This window comes from Procambarus clarkii, chromosome 32 (assembly GCF_040958095.1).
Source record: "Procambarus clarkii isolate CNS0578487 chromosome 32, FALCON_Pclarkii_2.0, whole genome shotgun sequence".
NCBI lineage: Eukaryota > Metazoa > Arthropoda > Malacostraca > Decapoda > Cambaridae > Procambarus > Procambarus clarkii.
This window is the reverse complement of record NC_091181.1, coordinates 29,878,529-29,900,352: the sequence shown is the minus strand read 5'-3', so window position 1 is coordinate 29,900,352 and position 21,824 is coordinate 29,878,529. Positions and strand designations below refer to the sequence as shown.

The window sequence follows — 21,824 nt, the reverse complement described above, 5'->3', positions numbered from 1 at the left end:
TCATTCCTTTGACATTCCTCCATACGTACACACGCCCATGTACACACGCCCATGTACACACACCCATGTACACACACCCATGTACACACACCCATGTACACACGCCCATGTACACACACCCATGTACACACGCCCATGTACACACACCCATGTACACACACCCATGTACACACGCCCATGTACACACGCCCATGTACACACACCCATGTACACACGCCCATGTACACACACCCATGTACACACGCCCATGTACACACACCCATGTACACACACCCATTTACACACACCCATTTACACACACCCATGTACACACGCCCATGTACACACGCCCATGTACACACGCCCATGTACACACGCCCATGTACACAGATACACACACACATACACTCCACAACCTGCTCCTTTAGTTCATAACATTTTCAAACTTTACGTAAGCAAGGATAACGTGCCTAACATCTCTTTTGTTCATGTGTCTCTCAAGCATCTACCTACACACTCTTGTTCTGGTGGTAGCCATTCTGAACGTTTCCTTGTTTGCCATCCTGTCAGTCCCACCTTCCCTTCCCTCACCTAAGTATTTTATACATCTCTATCATGTCTCATCTTTCCATGTTCTAGCGATATTGGGTCCAGTTCTTTGTGTTCTTCTAAACCCCACCTCACGGACCGTTGGGCAGAGTCCAGTTGTACAAAGGTTTCAAGACTCTTGAGTATGCATCACCGGTATCGAACCCGCACCTGTAAAAATACAAAACCCACGCTAGAAAAAATTTACAAAAATGCAGCAAGAATGGTGCTTGAGCTGAGGGGACCGAGCCACAAGGAAAGGCCGAGGGAACTACACCTCACCACACTGGTATAGAGAAGGAACAAGGGGAAAGGGGACAAAGCAAATTCCAAGTGGTATTAAGAAAGTTGACAAAAAGAACAAATACGTTTAAAGTAGGAAGTTTGCAGGACAAGAGGTCATAGATACAAACTTGAGACACAACTTGGCCAGCGTTGTTAGAGAGAACTTCTCCAAGGAAAGAGTTTTAAACATGGCGGGTCAGATGAAGAAGGGGATGACGCTAACTCCATGCACAATTTAAATTCGGAACGTTGTTTGTAAAAGTTTTTGCACGCGCACGCATATGCTCACGCACGCACATAAACTTGCATACGTAGTTGAGTAGTGTGTGTGTGTGTGTGTATGTGTGTGTGTGTGTGTGTGTGTGTGTGTGTGTGTGTGTGTGTGTGTGTGTGTGTGTGTGTGTGTTTGTGTTCACCTAGTTGTGCTTGCGGGCGTTGAGCGCTGTTCTATCGGCTCGCCTCTCAACTGTCAATCAATCAACTGTTACTAACTACTATTTTTTTTCTACACACACACACACACACACACACACACACACACACACACACACACACACACACACACACACACACACACACACACACACACACACACGCTTTAGCAAAGTCCAGAGATATGCAAATTAAATCTTTCCACAAGTGAGCGAAAAGTGAAATGAAGTGAACGTTTCTAGAAAAGCTATGAGCCTTGGCCTCACCACGTTGAAGGAGAGGAACGATGTTGACCAGACCACACATTAGAAGGTGAAGGGACGACGACGTTTCGGTCCGTCATGGACCATTCTCATGTCGACTTGAAAATGGTCCAGCTCGGACCGAAACGTCGTCGTCCCTTCACCTTCTAGTGTGTAGTCTGGTCAACATTCTTCAGCCACGTTATTGTGACTCCTCGCCTGCACGTTATCGTATGATAAACCACAACCACTGCTTAAGGGGAGCATATGTTGTGTACAGTCGACTGACTGATGCTCAGAGTAGACCGCGGGTCTACTTTCTCAAACTGCAGCCCTCAACAGTTCTCTAACTCCCAGGTACCGATTTTTTGCCGGGTGGACAGAGGCATCAAGTGAAAGGAAACGTTGCCCAATCGTTTCTGTCTGGGCTTGGGTTTGATACCCGGCACTAACGGCCTGTGTTAGGAACGCTGCCAAAGCTGTGATGATATGGAAAATGGCAGACAGCGATGTTATTGAAGCAAGCTCAGTAAAGTTAATGTTGGTGGAAGTGGTTGGGCACCGTTCCTTCACTCCGTCCCCACTATCCCAGCTCCTGTCCTACCCTCCTATCCCTTCCATGCGCTATATAGTCACACTTGGATTAGTGCTTTATCCTAGTATTTTCATCAGTAACATTTCAAATATAAAAATATGGAACATAAAGTTAGTCATTGCATCAAAGGACCGATAGCTGGAAAGGCGAGGCTTAGGAACTAAAGTCCGACCCACCTGGCCCTGTAAAACATAATAGTGTTTTACAGGGGCATATGTAACACAATGTGCGCAGGGCACATTGAGCATGGGTCTTTTCCATGAGCAATTAATGCGTTCAACACCACGCCAAAATGATGAACATCTTTCCCCTGGGTGTAAACACGTTCTCACCTTTAAAAATGAGCATTTCTACGCCCTCTGACTATTCTTGGAACAGTAGAGCCCCCCCCCCACCCCACCCCTCCCCCACCTTCCTGAAGTGTGAATATTGCGTACATATGTGACCGTCCCTGCACACACGCGCAGAGGATAGAAATAGCCTAAGCTACTCTATCCTTTTGAAATATATTTGATGGTCTCAACAAACGTACTTGAACTTGAATCTGCCACCCACCCCACCCCGGCTCTCTCTCTCTCTCTCTCTTCAGATCTTCTTGATCTGAAGTATCGTCATTCCTTTTGGTGGAGATTAAATAAGTGTTGACTATTGTAGCTGGCTTTGTTGTGTGTGTGTGTGTGTGTGTGTGTGTGTGTGTGTGTGTGTGTGTGTGTGTGTGTGTGTGTGTGTGTGTGTGTGTGTGTGTGTGTGTGGTGTGTGTGTGTGTGTGTGTGTGTGTGTGTGTGTGTGTGCATGCATCTAGTTCACCTAGTTGTGCTTGCGGGGGGGGGGGGGTTGAGCTCTGGCTCTTTCGGCCCGTCTCTCAACAACTGTTCTTTTTTTTTGCGCACACACACACACACACACGCACGAAGTCTGTGTGTGTGTCCACATCCACCACACACACACGCACGAAGTCTGTGTGTGTGTGTGTGTCCACATCCACCACACACACACACACACGGAGTGTGTGTGTGTGGTGGAGGTAGGGAGTGATGTGGTGGAGGCTGACTCCATACACAGTTTCAAGTGTAGATATGATAGAGCCCAATAGGCTCAGGAACCTGTACACCTGTTGATTGACGGTTGAGAGGCGGGCACAAAGAGCTAAAGCTCAACCCCTGCAAGTACAACTAGGTGAGTACGGAGACCCCAGGGAATGTAGGGGACCGTAGGCATGCGGGCGCCCCTAGGCTGAGCCGTTGGGATTGAGGAACTATCTTTCCTTAACTTGTAATTGGCTGAGCAATGTTCTAATTACGAGTGTTCGGGCTTCACATCCTAAATATACACACACATACGCTTGTACACTCACTCATACGAGCGTACACACACACGCGCGCATACACACACACTTCCCTTGGACTCACCCGTTACACCTCTTGTGTACTAGAGAAGCGTGAGTGTACCAGTGTAGTGTTACGGGCTCACCATAGCCCGTGCTACTGGAACTTATTGTTCTGAGTGGCTGAATGTAAAACAACAACAACAAACAGTGGAGTGTGTCTCCCGTTCTCACCCGCTGACAAGCTCCAGGGGAGAACGACATTTAGGATACAAGCGTACACTATCCTATTATAATAACCTATTCTTGCCCTCCGTCAGCAGCAGCTGTGGCAGGCCCTACAGTTGTGCACTATTGACACCTCCGTCAGCAGCTGTGAAGTAGAGTGAGAGTGCAGGATGCGGGAGTGAGTGTAGGTGTGCCCGTGCAAGTGTTGCGAGTCCATGTTGCTAGGGCGGTTCCCTGCTGTTGCTGCCGCCACCACTGACGCAGCGGCAGGAGGCGGCAGATGGCGCGCCTGAGGGAGCCACCTGCCGGAGCCTGCAGGGCGGGGAGGCCACGCCGGCCGCGTCTCCAGCAGTAGTGACTCTGATGGAAGGTTCATGAGACGCAGCGACTCAGTCATCAGCTTTAAGCGCACGCGGGCCATCACCGCCGCGTGTTCCGGCGGCGCTGGGGACACCACCCTGCTGCTCCCCACGCCCCCTACGCCCCCCGCGCCCCCCGCGATCCCCACCAACCATGCCCGTCGATCCCGCCCACCACCGCCTCCTGCACGGGCGTGGGACCCGATCCTTCACCCGTTACACGCAGCTGTCGTCGGCGGATCAGGACAGCGGTAGCGCGGGTTCGACTCCCAGCCACAGCCCGGGACTCGCGGCGCCCGCGACGCGCGGCGTCCACACGGAGGTGCGGCTGTCGGAGGGCGGCCGCCCAGCCGTGCACGTGCGGCACGGAGGGCGGCCGCCCGTGTCCCGCCCGTGCCACAGGCTGCGCAACGCGAGCTGCGGCCCGGGCCACACGCGCTACACCAAGCTGGGCTCCGTCAGCGAGGAGGGCCCGCTGGCCGCACCCCGCAACGGTGGCCCGGGCATCCTGCGGGCGGTGGCCTCCCGCGGGCGGGGGTACGAGGACCTGCGGTGCCGGGGCGCGGGCGGCGACGCCCCCGACAGCGCCGATAGCTCTGCCCAGTCCTCGCCCCGAGCCTCGCCCACCAACGGCCGCAAGAAGACCTCAGGCATCCTCATCACCTCGGCCCTCGCCCGCTCCGGCATCAAGCGACTCTCCAGGCAAGTACACCTCCCCCATATCTGCTTTCAGGTTGATCTTCAGCTCATGGACCCCAGCCTCAAGTCGCCTATCAGCTATTGCAATGATTCTGTTGCTTCTTATCTTAACTACCTATCAGATCATTCCACTGATTTCTATGGCTCATCTGAGTGTCTAGTCTATGTCCTCTTGTCCAATCTTTCACTACCACTAAGAATCTAACATGTCGTAATCATGTCTCTCTCCCTTATCTTTTTACAGCTTGGTGCGGCTTGTCTCACTCAGCCTTCTTCAGAGGCTGAGTAAGGCAAAACATTGAACGTTTCCTTGTTCAGGCTAGGAGCAGCAGGTGTGTACAGTGGTGGAGTAGCAGCAGGTGTGGTGTAGGTAGCCACAAGAGGTGTTACACCTGCTGCCAAGACTGATTAACGAGCCACACACCTGACGCAGTAATATCACTCCAGCTGCTCAACCCCCAAGCTCTCGCCCACCTCAAGCTACACCCCTCCCCCCCCCCCCTACACACACATTTCAGTGTCAGTTCAGTGTCAGTTTCAGTGTCGATTTTTTTCAGTGTCAGAGTAGTAGACAAATGGAATGCATTAGGCAGTGATGTGGTGGAGGCTGACTCCATACACAGTTTCAAGTGTTGATATGATAGAACCCAGTAGGCTCAGGAACCTGTACACCAGTTGATTGACAGTTAAGAGGCGGGACCAAAGAGCCAGAGCTCAACCCCCGCAAGCACAATTAGGTGAGTACACACACGTACGTGCACACACAACCCCCTCCCTTACACACACACACACACACACACACACACACACACACACACACACACACACACACACACACACACACACACACACACACACACACACACACACACACACACACCTCTGTGCATTCCCTCCAACCATTCACATCTTCCAACAATGCTTTTTTCCCACATCCCTGCGCACTCCACTCCACTTGGTTCTTGGGTAAATTCCTGAAAAAAATGCTTTATTGTATAATATATTTTTTCTGAAAACTTACTGTCACTACTTAACCTAACACAACATAACCTTCGATAGATGGGTTTTCCGAAACATTTAGTTCAAAATGCTTGGTTCTCGAATGCGAAGGGCTCTCTCCTTTTTAATCCAGGTCAGTTTTTGGGCAAGACTTTTAGTCTCTCTCTCTCTCTCTCCCTCTCTCTCTCTCTCTCTCTCTCTCTCTCTCTCTCTCTCTCTCTCTCTCTCTCTCTCTCTCTCTCTCTCTCTCTCTCTCTCTCTCTCTCTCTCTCTCTCTCTCCTCTCTCTCTCTCTCCCTCTCTCTCTCTCTCTCTCTCTCTCTCTCTCTCTCTCTCTCTCTCTCTCTCTCTCTCTCTCTCTCTCTCTCTCTCTCTCTCTCTCTCTCTCTCCCCTCTCTCTCTCTCTCTCTCTCTCTCTCTCTCTCTCTCTCTCTCTCTCTCTCTCTCTCTCTCTCTCCTCTCTCTCTCTCTCTCTCTCTCTCTCTCTCTCTCTCTCTCTCTCTCTCTCTCTCTCTCTCTCTCTCTCCCTCTCTCTCTCTCTCTCTCTCTCTCTCTCCCTCTCTCTCTCTCTCTCTCTCTCTCTCTCTCTCTCTCTCTCTCTCTCTCTCTCTCTCTCTCTCTCTCTCTCTCTCTCTCTCTCCCTCTCTCTCTCTCTCTCTCTCTCTCTCTCTCTCTCTCTCCCTCTCTCTCTCTCTCTCTCTCTCTCTCTCTCTCCCTCTCTCTCTCTCTCTCTCTCTCTCTCTCTCCCTCTCTCTCTCTCTCTCTCCCTCTCTCTCTCTCTCTCTCTCTCTCTCTCTCTCTCTCTCTCTCTCTCTCTCTCTCTCTCTCTCTCTCTCCCTCTCTCCCTCTCTCTCTCTCTCTCTCTCTCTCTCTCTCTCTCTCTCTCTCTCTCTCTCTCTCTCTCTCTCTCTCTCTCTCCCTCTCTCTCTCTCTCTCTCTCTCCCTCTCTCTCTCTCTCTCTCTCTCTCCCTCTCTCTCTCTCTCTCTCTCTCTCTCTCTCTCTCTCTCCCTCTCTCTCTCTCTCTCTCTCTCTCTCTCTCTCCCTCTCTCTCTCTCTCTCTCTCTCTCTCTCCCTCTCTCTCTCTCTCTCTCTCTCTCTCTCTCTCTCTCTCTCTCTCTCTCTCTCTCTCTCTCTCTCTCCCTCTCTCTCTCTCTCTCTCTCTCTCTCTCTCTCTCTCTCTCTCATTTGGGTAGCGTGTTGGTGGAATCCTAACAATGTACTCATACAATTGGTCTCAATTAATACTAATATTATAATTATTATTTACATTTTAAAAGGCCAGTTAATACAGTCTTATTAGTTCAGTTAATTTATTATTCATCCGATACCCATTGTGGGCGTAGTACCGGAAGTGGGATCGGTTACAGAGGCACACACTGTACCCCGGTCCTGAATCCCTGTATTCATGTAGCTTAGCAAGTTACAGTATTGATGAACTGATTTCAGCGACTAATTCCTTCGTGGCGTAGTGACAGCAGACTCGCCTTGCGACTTATTTCGTCGGGGTTCGAGCCCATAACAGGGAGTATTGATTGGTCGTCAATCTTTAACTGTTGCCCAAACAGCAGCAACTGGGGACCTGATTATATACTGATTGGTGGATCGTGTTCCAGGGAAAACTAGTAGGGGAAAGGTTTACCATCAGCTATGGGAAGGGAAAGGTTTACCATGAGCTATGGGAAGGGAAAGGTTTACCATGAGCTATGGGAAGGGAAAGGTTTACCATGAGTTATAGGAAGGGAAAGGATTACCATCACCTATGGGAAGGGAAAGGTTTACCATCACCTATGGGAAGGGAAAGGTTTACCATCACCTATGGGAAGGGAAAGGATTACCATCACCTATGGGAAGGGAAAGGTTTACCATCACCTATGGGAAGGGAAAGGTTTACCATCACCTATGGGAAGGGAAAGGTTTACCATCACCTATGGGAAGGGAAAGCTTGAAACCTGTTAACAGAAAGTCAAATGTCGTCTATTCCTGTATCCACACGTGTTAAAAAAAAAGTTTGATAACACGCACATTAACAATCTATTCACAGTTGTGGATAGTTTAGCTTAATTAACAAAAAGCTAAAAGTCACATAATGCATTCATGAACGGAACCCCAAAGTTGTATAGTCTATTACAGTCCACATTTATGGTGATCTAGTTACTGTTATAATTTGCCTCATATATGTGAAAAAGGTTACAAGATTAATGATTTGAATGCAGTACTGTAGCTAAGATCATGTGGTCAGTATGTGGTCTTTATGCAGGTGAAAGACTTGCAAGCAATGCAAGATGAGTGTGTGTGTGTACTCACCTAATTGTGCTTGCGGGGGTTGAGCTCTGGCTCTTTGGTCCCCCTCTCAACCGTCAATCAAGAGGTGAGGTGTGTGTGTGTGTGTATTCACATAGCTGTATTTGCGGGGGTTGAGCTTTGCTCTTTCGGCCCGCCTCTCAACTGTCAATCAACTGTTTACTAACTACTTTTTCTTCCCACACCACACACACACGTGTGTGTGTGTGTGTGTGTGTGTGTGTGTGTGTGTGTGTGTGTGTGTGTACTCACCTATTTGTACTCACAATCACTGCCACCACCACCACCACCACTGCCACCATCCAGGCTGTTAGAGGAGTTCCACCCATACTATTAATTAAATTAACTACCACCACCGTATATTCTTTCCTTAGTGGTCCTAAACGCCGCTCACCATCTTTGGATCAGTCAAGTTAAAATGTTACATAGTTATCAAATAATTACAATATTTCTATGGTCAGTCCCCAAAATTTGGCTAAAATCAGGTGACTAGACCGACCCGTTTTCTATACTTGCCACTACGTAAAAAATTTAACTGTTTTGCCTACTCCGAAGCGTACGAACCGAAGCAACCCACCTAACCTATCGACGACAATGCGCAGAAAACATTAATATGACACTACATTAATTTGGCATTAACACGTCGCATTTTTTTTACGAATTGGTCCAATACATTAAAAATTGTGAACGTATTAAGTAAGAGGACAGGTTGGTATAAGGGGTCATGAGTGCCATGCACTGCCATCTTCATCCTCTTGAGTGCCACCACCTCTCTTTGCAAGTGCCATCATCACTGCTGCCATCAGTGTTAATGGAAGCAGCCATTAACACTGATACCCTCTCTGTGGGTGCTACCGTCACGGCGAGTGCCACTGCCGCCGTCCCTACCTCCTCCTCCCCCTGTGAGGGGCTCCATCACCACCCTCGGCCCCAGCTAGGGTGATGGAGGACGGAGTGTATGTCAACATTACGGAGCAGGGCAACAGGGCGCGGCAAAGGTCAAACTTTACATTGCTGATTCCAAGGTCACCTGTGGCGTTCTTCCCAGCATGATCTGGTGAGGCTCTATCCTAGCCCTCACCTGGTGTGTGGCTCTATCCCAGCCCTCACCTGGTGTGTGGCTCTGTTCCAGCCCCTCACCTGGTGTGTGGCTCTATCCCAGTCCCTCACCTGGAGAACATAGGTGACAGACAGAGTGAGGGGAACGAGACCAAGAAAGCAATATTATCACCAAACAATAACACAGAGACAAACACACATCTAAACCTGCACAACAAGGTCTCCGAGGCTCGACCTTCACGTGCCAACAGTATCAATGACAAGCTTATTGACGCCTCCGCCACCTAAGAGGGTGTGCATGACAGTGGCATGACGTGTCATATGCCAGCTCCCCAGCCAGCTGCTGTGGGGGGGGGGGGCCCGCCTGGAGCCAGCTGTCTGTCTGCTTGTGAAGATTTTCCATCAATCTTCAGCACGCAGTTACTTGAGTCGTGTAGACAGGAGCGGCTCTGTGTATGAGAGAGAGAGAGAGAGAGAGAGAGAGAGAGAGAGAGAGAGAGAGAGAGAGAGAGAGAGAGAGAGAGAGAGAGAGAGAGAGAGAGAGAGAGAGAGAGAGAGGGAGGGAGGGAGTGGGTAGTAGGGAGAGAGAGGGGAAGGAAGGGAGAGAGAGAGATGCGGGAGGGGGGATAAGGTAGTTAGGTGACCAAACAAGGCCACAGCAATAACAGAGTTACCCACTGAACAGTGTTCCCCAAGATCGACCACCCGCCTCCCCTCTCTTGTTCTTTACCTCATTTACCCCAACCCTCCCTCCCCTCCCTCCCTCCCTACCCTCTTCCCCTCAGTTGCCAGGTGCTCCCTTCCTCCCTGTTTACCCTTCCCTTCCTCTCCTCACTTGTCTCAGATTTTATAAGAACGCCAAACCAATTTAGATCTTTATTAGTATATTTTGTTGAATTGATTTAAGGCGAATATTGGTGAGTAGAACAAACGCCTCGGTGTAGTTGTGGCAGCATCTGCCAGTGACAGTCTCAGGCTGCAGGTGGGACCTTAGCTCCTGGCACTCCCTACGGTGGAGTGGTTGAAGGATTGTCCACTTGGTTGCATACAGTATTTGTACTTTGTGTCTGAGGTGTTGATCTCAATCTTCCGAGATGATGGGTGTCCTCGACGGCTTCTCCTCCGTCCTCCAATGATAGGATGGATTACGAGAACCTTCAAGTCCAGAGATCCCATCACAATGGTTGTACTCTTCAAGTCACTTGTGTTGTCCCGTCTCGAGTACTGCTCAGTACTCACTTTCCCCCTCAGAGCAGGAGAGATTGCTGAAATAGAGGGAATACAGAGAACATATACGGCACGCATAGACGAGATAAAGCACCTAAATTATTGGGATCGTCTCAAAGCTCTCCAAAGGTACTCACTAGAAAGGAGACGAGAGAGATATCAAATAATATACACATGGAAAATACTGGAGCGCCAGGTCCCAAATCTGCACAGTAAAATAACAACGTACTGGAGTGAACGATATGGAAGAAAATGCAGAATTGAACCAGTGAAGAGCAGAGGTGCCATAGGCACAATCAGAGAACACTGTATAAACATCAGAGGTCCACGGTTGTTCAACGTCCTACCAACGAGCATCAGAAATATTGTCGGAACAACCGTGGACATCTTGAAGAGAAAACTAGATTGTTTTCTTCAAGGAGTGCTGGACCAACCGGGCTGTGGTGGGTATGTGGGCCTGCGGGCCGCTCCAAGTAACAGCCTGGCGGAGCAAATTCTCACAAGTCAAGCCTGGGGCCGGGCTTGGGGAGTAGAAGAACTCCCAGAACCCCATCAACCAGGTATGTTGTGATGTGTCTTATACACTCCTGATGGTGTCTGTACTGAAGGTGTGTGTTCTGTACCCGGTGTGTGTTCTGTACCCGGTAACACTGTATCAGGCAAGTGATTGGGGGGGGGGGGTTAGAGAGCGCTTTCCTGTATCAGTCTGTGAATCCATCGTCTTGTTATAGGTCTTGGCAGTTACTCCAGGTGCTGGCTGAGGGTGTTGACATCTACACATCTACAGTCTACCTTCCACTGCTGTTCCTTTCTGCTTGAGTCCCCCTCTAACTCCTGTGTTCCCCTGCTGACTTACACACATCCCCTCCCTCTTCTCTGCCCCTCTCTGAACTCCCCTCACTATTCTCCCAGCCAACCCCCTCCCCTACCCCCCCTCCACCATATCGCGTTCCTTGACGGTCAGTGATTGACAGGGCATGTAATCATGGCCCCCACCCCCCCACCTGTCATGTATCACGGCTCGTGTGCCTGTAGTTTCCGGTAATATGTAGCTGCCCTCTCCCCCTCTTTCTTCCCCACCTCTCCAACTACCCCTTTCCCTACACCCCCCCCCTCCACCAATTCCCCCCACCTGTGTTCGAGCCGTCTTCCCTACCCCCTCCCCCTCACGTCTTAGTACTTCCTCCGCCTCCCCTCCCCCACTCGTATTAAATCCCTAATCTCCCCCTCCTCCTCCCTCCTCAAGCCCCACCTTCCCCTTCTCTAATACTCTCCCCCCCCCCCTCCTCACCCTCTCGTCTAATGCCCCCTCCCACGCAAATTATGTTACCTTACAAGTTCTATTTTTAACTGAAGTCCCCCCACCCTATCCCCCCTCTCCCCCCTCCCCAACTAGCTACCAGCTTCTCTGTGCCACCCTTCCCCGTCACCCCCCAATTCTGTTCTTCCCTTATCGAGCACCCCCTTCTATGTCACCCCTCCCTAACTCCCCTTTTTGTGTCACAGTCTCCCATGTTTGTGTCAACCTCTGCCACCCCTCTCCCCTTTTTGCCACCCCTCTCCCCTCTGTGCCACCCCCCCCCTCTGTGCCACGCCGCCCCCCCCCCCCCTCTGTGCCAGGGAGTAAGCCTAGCGAGGCGTGACCGTGAACTGTGGTGGTCCACGCCGTCTGCCACAAGGTTAAAGAGGGAAGATATTGATTTTTTGTAACCGCTTGTCTCCCCGTCACCGCCTTCTGCAGCTCTCTCTCTCTCTCTCTCTCTCTCTCTCTCTCTCTCTCTCTCTCTCTCTCTCTCTCTCTCTCTCTCTCTCTCTCTCTCTCTCCCTCCCCCCTTCCCTAGGATATTGTTTCTCTGTATTTCGTCATAGTTCTTCTTCCTTCTACCTCTCCCTCTCACTTCTCCCATTCTCTCTCTCCTGTTTCCATTATTCACTTCACATTTTTAACTATGCATCTTCTTTATTGCCCCTTTATCTCGCCATTTTTGACTCGCCCCTTATTCCTAATTTTTTACCCCTTACCTATCCTCCCCTACTTCCCCTTACCTACCCTCCCTCTTCCCCCCCCCCTTCTCTGCATGTACCATGCGACCCATTGCTCCATCATGTGACTCATCACTTACTCTCTTATTTCCCCTCTCCTGACATCACTAACTCACCCCTTCTTTCCTCCCCTCTTCATTCCCTCCCTTTCTTTCCACTTTCCCCTCTCTATACTCTCACTAATCCCACCCCTCTGTGGGTTTCTCCCTCATCCTCTCTCTCTCTCTCTCTCTCTCTCTCTCTCTCTCTCTCTCTCTCTCTCTCTCTCTCTCTCTCTCTCTCTCTCTCTCTCTCTCTCTACCATTCCCCTCCCTATCTCAAACTCCTCGCTCCCCTGCATGTTCCCCTCACCCTTACCTCTTTACCTGCTTCTAAATCACCATGTTACCTTTAAATACCAATTCTCCCCTGCCTCACCCTACCTCACAATTTACCTCTCACATGACCTTATCCCCCCCACTCATCCTTACCTTCCCCTCACTCTTACCTAACCCCTCCCTCACATATTTCTCTTACCTTCTCCACACCTACCTCAGAAAAAACAATGAACAATACTCCCTTAGGGGAAAACTAAATGCCTGACTAAAGATGAGTACAGGCACCCCCGTGGCACAGGGGGTTGGCACACGCCTGCTTGGCAACTAACGGGTCGTGGGTTCGAATCCTCTTAAGGTATACGTGAGATCCTCTTGTTTACGCAGCAATACGTGGAGACCTGGACGTACAACAACACTCGCTTGATGGTGTTCATGGGAAGGGCCTGGCGCTGAATAACCCTTGACAAGCCGCCGACATCCTGTCCACGTCGAGGACTCTTAGGTATATAGTGGCCCTGAGGTAAATTCAGGCAAAATCTAACCGGTTCAAAAACCCCAACATTAAAAAAAAAGTCAAATTTTATCTTTGATTTAGACTAACAGTATTGCATCGTTTCCCGTCTAATAGAGTGACAGAGACTGACAGAAAACTGACAGAAAAATAGTAGATAAAGGGTGAGAGACAGACAAATAATTAAAACATGTACGTCTTTCCTCCATCTTTGACGGCCTTGGTTACATTTATTAAGCAGTTTACAAGCATCAAAACTTCCCAATCAACTGTTGTTATTGTTATAAACAGTCTCCTGGTGCTTCGGAGCTCAATGACTGTTTAATAACTGTAAACAAAGCCCGCAAAGATTGAGAAAAGATGTACAGGTTCGTAAGTACTTGCGTAACTGCTTTGTGAATCTGGCCCCAGGTCAGCTAGGTGCGGGTCTGTTAATTAAATAAACGTACGACAGGCCTCCTATATAATAGAAAATGGTCACCAGAGAGATATCACATAGAAAATGACATCTTTCGCGAGGGCAAACGCAAAAACAACTCGATAACACATAATATCATTTAACCATCAATCACCCCTGAGTACAGCGAGGCTCACTGATTTCTTCTTTGTTTTCCGTCAGATTAGGTTGTGATAGGTTTAATTAGGCTAGATAAGATATGTTTATAGAGCAGTCATATAACGTTAAGTTTTCCGCTCAGGTCTTAGACCCCCAATACTCCTAGCAGCTAACTGCCTGCATGGTAACAGGAATACCTCTATCTGAGCGCAGTGTGATGGAGGGAAGACCCGAGGGAGGGGAGAGCCGAGGGAGGGGAACTAGGTGAGGGGAGAGCCGAGGGAGGGGAGAGCCGAGGGAGGGGAACTAGGTGAGGGGAGAGCCGAGGGAGGGGAGAGCCGAGGGAGGGGAACTAGGTGAGGGGAGAGCCGAGGGAGGGGAGACCTGAGGGGGCCCAGGAAACAGTGTTGGTCTATATTTAGAAGCTATTTTTATTTATAGGATAGAGTAACGGGTTAGCGTCGCGTCCGTCGGCCTGGGGAAATATTCTTAGATCAATGCGACGGTGAAGTAAATATAAAGCTTTATACCGGCTTATCAAAGCGGGTAGAGCATTATATGGGCTATATATAGCTTTATAAAAAACCTATACACAGAGCGGGGATTGAGCTTTATTCCAGCTTATACATAGAGCTTTATACTGACTCAAACATTTTGCAATATGAAAATTTTGCCATGTTAGAGACTAATGCCGCACACAGGTCTTTATTTAGTTGGTGTAAAGAGACTGTACCGGCGAGGGCCCCCGACACCGTCTGTGTCAGGGCGAGGGGCCCCCGACACTGTCTGTGTCAGGGCGAGGGCCCCCGACACCGTGTGTGTCAGGGCGAGGGCCCCCGACACTGTCTGTGTCAGGGCGAGGGTCCCCGACACCGTCTGTGTCAGGGCGAGGGCCCCCGACACCATCTGTGTCAGGGCGAGGGCCCCCGACACTGTCTGTGTCAGGGCGAGGGCCCCCGACACTGTCTGCGTCAGGGCGAGGGCCCCCGACACCGCCGGTGCAGGGCGAGGCAAGAGTCAACACTGAGGGCCAAACATTACGTCACATTACCGGCAAAATGTGAAATAATCAGCCGTTCAGAGTATTAGTTTTCAATTAAAAGTAAAAGAGGAGAAAGTTCAATGTGAGAAGAGAGGAGAGAGATCATAGTGAAGGAGAGGTTGATGAGAGAGGGGGGAAAGAGAGCGTTTGAGAGAGAGAGAGAGAGAAGGGGGGGGTGATGGGTGAATTAATAAGAAAAAATGGAAAAGGAGGCGAGAAAGCGATAATAGAGATGTGGGAAAGTAAGAGAACAAGGGACAGCCACAGGAGAGAGAGAGAGAGAACCTGTGGAGAAACAGTCTGATGAGAAAGTTGTGAGAGAGAGAGAGAGAAGGTGGGGGGGGGGGGGGGGTGGAGGGGGCGAGTAGAAGAGAAAACGAAGATTTGAGGAAACAAAGAAAGAAATAACTTGCTGTTGCCACCCACGCCAGGTCACCTCCCGCACTTGGGCTGGACGGTAAAGCGAAGGTCTCGCTTCATGCAGGTTCAATCCCCGACCTTCCAAGTGGTTGGGCACCATTTCTTCCCCTCGTCCCATCCCAAATCTTTATCCTGATCCCCTTCTAAGTGTTATATAGTCGTAATGGCTGGGCGCTTTCTCTTGATAATTACCTTACCTCCATAAGTGCTCAGGCTGCTAGAGAAAACATGTTATCTTGTGATGTTATCTAGTGTGTATATACTCATGATGACCCATCAGTGAATATAGTCAAGTTCTGTAGATACCTATATTAAGCTCGGCGGTATTGTTGCTAGTGCTGTGGTGGTGTGTGGTGCTGCTGTGTGGTGGTGTTGTGTGGCAGTGGTGCTGTGTGGTGGTGGTGGTGCTGTGTGGTGGTGGTGGTGCTGTGTGGTGGTGGTGATGCTGTGTGGTGATGGTGGTGGTGCTGTGTGGTGATGCTGTGTGGTGATGGTGGTGGTGCTGTGTGGTGATGGTGGTGGTGCTGTGTGGTGATGGTGGTGGTGCTGTGTGGTGATGGTGGTGGTGCTGTGTGGTGATGGGGGTTGTGTGCTGTGTGGTGATGGTGATGGTGTGTGGTGCTCTGTGGTGGTGCTGTGTGGTGGGGGTAGTGGTGGTGCTGGTGGTGCTGGTGGTGGTGATGGTGGTGCTGTGGTGTTGCTACTACTGCTCTGAGGCCATTCCTCTCGACACTGGAAATTTCCAGAGTGAAATATAGGAGTGAAAGGTTTAAGGAACCTGCGGGAGGTAGAGGGGCTTTATTAACCAGAGTACAGGGGACGCGGGCACATAACTGTCAAGATGGTTGATGATTTACAGCGGGTATTATGATGAGCAACTCATCATTACCAGCTTATTTGGAGGTCACAAATTTGGTTTTCGAACGCGTTCTGTTTCCCCTGTACACCCATTTTCTATGATGGTCACTTCTGCAAAAACTTAAGAACTAGCTCACACAAGATGGGAAGACGAGTGGGTGACAAACTCCAACAAAATACAGCAGTTTGATAGGCTACTGGGCCAGTTCACTCGGAGCCATCGAGGTCAGAGGCGCGCTCACACGTCTATGACCCTCTACTCCCATCCTGGGCCATGAAATATCAAGATTGCTAAATTGCACCGAGCGTATAAACAAGAAAGCAGCCATGACCAAAGCGCAATTAGCAATGGTGTTGCTACCAGGACCCATAGCACGTGAAACTGCACCTGTACTGAGTGCTAAGTGATATTCTAAGACCACTCTTAGAATATCCGTGCATCTTGCCGTAGCTCAAACTACAGCGCCTTCAAAAGAGAGCGCTGCGGTATGTAGGAAATGTGTCAGTCATGGACAGTGTGCGCACTGACAGCCGTCATGCCAGACTGAAGATGGAACCATTGAACATTCCCTTTCACAGTCTCGCTGCCAAACAACAGTGAATGGATACCTGGTTGTTAAACAATTTGGCGGGTCATATTCCGAGGAAAATTAAGATTAATAAGGACCTGTCCGAAACGTTATGCGTGCTAGTGGCTTTACAAGAATGTAAGAACCCTTGTATATATAAAATAAAAATATCGTACTACATTACCTGTCTTTCAAATTGTTAGCAGTTCACCTGTTACCAGTTACTTGTTATACACGACTAAGGGTGTTAGATATAGTGCCTCTACTTCATATTTTAGTATCCATGGTGAGAGTCAGTCTTGGCCTTTAGCCTTTGTCACATCTAATTCAAGCAAATGCTTCCTTACCTCCCCACTGGTACTCTCAAAGTCCTCCAGTGGTACCTGGTTAGATAGTCCCTCTCTCAGGAACTCTATTGTAAAGACCTCTTGGAATTTCTTATTGAGGTCCTCACACAGTTCCTTGACATTTGTAGTGAAATTTGTAGTAGTCATCTGCCCCTATCTGCCTACCTGTTCCTTCACTACCTGTTTTCCTTATGTGCAGCATAAGGGCTGTGCAGCAGTTTGGGTTAGTTCTTGTGTGGGGGGGGGGGGGCCTGGGGGAGTGGGGGTATTGGATAGGCGCACATCCTCAATAGTCAAGCCAGTCTTTGGTCATTTATATATCTAGCCTAAAATGTTGCTAAACCAAGTTCCGTCCCGTGTTGTGTTTATGTTTGGGTCGTGGTGTTAAGGCCTTCAGGTTAGCTGCTGCTGACGAGGATGATATTCTTGGTCCCATCACTTAGTGATAATTATACACCTGTACACACACGGTGCCGTCAGGTAAGACCAGTGCCAGTATGTACACACACAAGGTGCCATCGTGTTACACCAGCATGCGCGTCCACACACACACACACAGAGGGCCGGTGGCTGAGAGGACAGCACGCTGTGCACGTAATCCTGTCGTCCGGGGTTCGATTCCCGGCGCGGGCAAGAAACAAATGGGCAGACTTTCTTTCACCCTGATGCCCCTGTTACCTAGCAGTAAATAGGCACCTGGGAGTTAGACAGCTGTTACGGGCTGCTTCCCGTGTGTGTATGTGTGTGTGTGTGTGTGTGTGTGTGTGTGTGTGTGTGTGTGTGTGTGTGTGTGTGTGTGTGCGTGCGTGCGTTCGCGTGTGTGGAAAAAAGTAACAGTTGATTGATTGACAGTTGAGAGGCGGGCCGAAAGAACAGAGCTCAACCCCCGCAAGCACAACTAGGTGAATACACACACACACACACACACACACACACACACACACACACACACACACACACACACACACACACACACACACACACACACACACACACACACACACACACCTGTACACACAAGACAATATAAGCTAAGTATTCCCCTCTGAAAGGACTAGTGCTTACGCAAGACAACACCTTCCCACTAACCACAAAGCTATCCGAGCAGCCGGAACAGATACAAAACACAGTCTGGGGCAAAACCAAATCCCAAAACACGAAACAAGGTCGTCCTTTCACACAACCAAACCAAACAAAAATGAGTTTGCCAGGGTGATGGAGGACGCTGGGAGCAAATAGATGAAGTGTTGCGTATTATCGGAAAAATGTGTTGCAAGGTGTTGAGAGATGCCGTTAGGGGGTGTTGCTGGGTGCACCGGCAACCTTGTGTCTTTTCCTCTTCACAGCAGGGTTCTTACCTCTTGAAGTTTGCAAGGCCAGGCTTCAGCTTCTGGGCCCCCAACCCCCCTAACTTTTCCATCTCTCGATCGTGTAATGCAATGAATCTTGATTCCTTTGTTTCGTATAATATCTGATTTTAATGCTACAGTCGGAGGCATCTGTTGCTATTTTCCCCTGTTCTAATGCACTTGCTTGCTGGCGTTACGCTGAAGACGTGTATCTTCACATCCCTGTGGCTGCCCAGCCACTTGGGGTGGACGGTAGAGCGACGGTCTCGCTTTATGCAGGTCGGTGTTCAGTGCCCGACTGCCCAATTGGTTGGGCACCATTCCTGCCCCCTCCGTCCCATCCCAAATCATTATCTTGATCCCATCTAAGTGCTATATAGTCGTAATGGCTTAGCACTTTCTCCTTTCGCTTTCTCTTAACATGTCATGTCATCTACCGGATAATATGCACAGAGCGGAACCGGCTTATCAGACGAGGTATAACACGGGTGTCCGGGTGCAGTCGGTTGAGGTTCCTCTGTATGCACCGGAAACTTAACGAACTAGACCAAGTAATTAGTGTTCGTGTTGTTATAACCCCTTTTGTACAACTCTCCCCTCTCCATTCTTCTTCCTCCTCTTCCCTATCCCACCCCTTTACTGCTGTTTCCCCTCAGAGCCTTCCTGCCCCACCCTTTATCTCTACTCCCCCCCCACCCCCCCCCCCCCCCCACCCCCCCCACTACCTACCCCCACACTTTTCCGTCCACAACATCCTCCTCTCGCACGGTTAAATACAACAGACCTGGCTGTGGGTTAAGTCTAATTAGATATTATGGAGAAGTTGAAAGAATAATTACTCTCCGGATGTGGCTCGCTTGTCAGACTGCGTGCGGCGGCGCCCAACAGGCTAGTTGGTCACACCGTCCACCAGGAGATCTGATTAGAGGCCGGGAAGCAAGGGCATTGATCTTCATGTAGAACATCTCCCCCCTGAACTCTCAAGGTTCAGAGGGGGGGGGAGATGTTCTCAAGATGACCTCAAGGCAACCTCGAGGTGACCTCAAGATGACCTCAAGGCAACCTCGAGGTGACCTCAAGGTACCCTCGAGGTTGGTCAGTTGGTTGATTAGGTGCACTGGAAGTTGCTCTTCAACTCGGGACATGTTCTAGGTGCTCGAAATCTGTGCCTTGAACCACAACTACCACCACCTACCTTGAACCACAACTACCACCACCTACCTTGAACCACAACTACCACCACCTACCTTGAACCGTCATCTGCTCATAGTTGTGTATGAGACTATGTCGCTATGTTATACGACATGATCTTAAATTATACGATGGGGCACAGCGTGACACCACCCCCTCTCCATCATGAACGACACCCCCATCACAGGAGCACGACACCACGACACGAGCACCAATCTCATCACACACCTGGCTCTCAACAGGTGTTTACCACCCGAGAATTACTGGCAGCTCGCCAGCACTTGTGCCAGATTTGCAGAGGCAATTTACCCGTGTGACGCCCACCGCGATATTGCTGCCAGCCGTACACAATTTACGGTTTAATTTCGGGACCAAAGAGCCAGAGCTCAACCCCCGTAAACACAACTAGGTGAATACAACTTGAGGGCCAAGGAGCGCCTGTGTTACTGACTTACACGGAACACTCACATAGAGTGAGTTTAAGTAACCTGCTCGATACCTGCTTGATGGGGTTCTGGGAGTTCTTCTACTCCCCAAGCCCGGCCCGAGGCCAGGCTTGATTTGTGAGAGTTTGGTCCACCAGGCTGTTGCTTGGACCGGCCCGCAGGCCCACATATCCACCACAGCCCGGTTGGTCCTGAACTTCTTGAAGAAAACTATCTAGTTTTCGCTTGACGATGTCCACGGTTGTTCCGGCAATATTTCTTATACTCGCTGGTAGGATGTTGAACAACCGCGAACCTCTGATGTTTATACAGTGTTCTCTGATTGTGCCTATGGCACCTCTGCTCTTCACTGGTTCTATTCTGCATTTTCTTCCATATCGTTCACTCCAGTACGTTGTTATTTTACTGTGTAGATTTGGGACCTGTCCCTCCAGTATTTTCCATGTGTATATTATTTGATATCTCTCTCGTCTCCTTTATAGTGAGTACATTTGGAGAGCTTTGAGACGATCCCAATAATTTTGGTGTTTTATCGCGTCTATGCGTGCCGTATATGTTCTCTGTATTCCCTCTATTTCAACAATCTCTCCTGCTCTGAAGGTGGAAGTGAGGACTGAGCAGTACTCAAGACGGGACAACACAAGTGCTTTGAAGAGTACAACCATTGTGATGGGATCCCTGGATTTGAAAGTCCTCGTAATCCATCCTATCATTTTTCTGGCTGCCGTAATATTAACAAGAGTCTAAACAATTAGTAAGAAGCAAGTAACGAGATGTTCAACTTGTCCTTTTACCTGCGACGTCGCAATTTTCGGCCGGGTTGGACCTCTGAATGGACCGAGGTTCTATTACGAGGACGAGTTGGGGAAGAGGAGGAGAATGGTGGGGTGAGAGAAGATGGTGGAGCCAGAGAGATAGAAAGGGGGGGGGGTGGAGTTGGTGGAAGAGGCATTCCTCCACGTAGCAGTAAATTGAAGCAGGGGCATCAAGAGTGGATGAAGAGATAGCGTAGAACAAGTACAGTATACCCATTTCAGATATACTGCAGGTAAAGGGTATAGTGTTAAGGAAATATGTTCCAGATATCAGTTGACTTTGGGAAGATCAGCCAGCCTAGTCAATGTGTTTGTGTATGTGTTGGGGGGGGGGGGGGGAGCGCTAGGTCGGCACCTGTCTGGGGGCCCCTCAGTAGGCAACCCGTCCTCTTAAAAATAACGTCGCTTTTCTCCCGTTTGCGCGCGCTATGGCCGAAAATTGACGTGATTTGAAATGAAATCGGCTCACGAAAGTGACGTACTGTCCCGTTTTCTGTTCAAGTCCTCCGGCTTACTCGGTTAGGTTAGGAGAGGAAACTTTCAATTGACGGTTTTCATGACGTTTTGAAACCTTAGGAGAATTTCCAGCCCTCCTAACCTACCAGAGGACCCTTAACTTGCTGTTGTAGGAAAAAAAAAATCCAAAATTTATTTTCATTTTCAAATTACGTCCATTTTCGGCCTACGGCCAAACGGCCAAATTCCGACGTAATGTGTAAGAGGACAGTTTGCAGTGCCCCTGCTGCCTGTTTGTTTACATCTGGGGTGCTTATGTGTAACTTAGCCTGTGTTTGTTGTCTGTTAAAACATCCATGTGCTTTCATTGAGCGTTGGTGGCTATAATCCGGTGACTCGCCGAGGTCTGGGCTTAAGGCATCACCTGATCAGCCACGTTGTTGCTCAGGAAATGTAATATCTCATTCATCACTTTATTATCATCAGTGAATTCACTGTTTACACCACCTTCATAGACTGTAGCTTCATCCGAATATTCGGGTTAATTATACACTTACACAGGTATTGGGTCTTTTCACCTTCATTAT

The 21,824-nt window shown here is 49.5% G+C and overlaps 1 protein-coding gene across 5 annotated transcripts in view; it reads left to right on the top strand.

Moving 5' to 3' along the window:
* Positions 1 to 21,824, top strand: part of LOC123759330 (muscle M-line assembly protein unc-89) — a 519,867-nt gene that overhangs the window by 278,906 nt on the left and 219,137 nt on the right. For 4 of the 5 annotated variants that reach the window (XM_069335078.1, XM_069335079.1, XM_069335075.1 and 1 more), the window contains exon 2: positions 3,769 to 4,734. The exons of the other annotated variant lie outside the window; for it this stretch is intronic. In XM_069335078.1, the coding sequence (XP_069191179.1) occupies positions 4,187 to 4,734 (548 nt within the window). In that variant the 5' untranslated portion in view covers positions 3,769 to 4,186. The remainder of the gene's footprint in view (positions 1 to 3,768; positions 4,735 to 21,824) is intronic. 5 annotated transcript variants of the gene reach the window in all.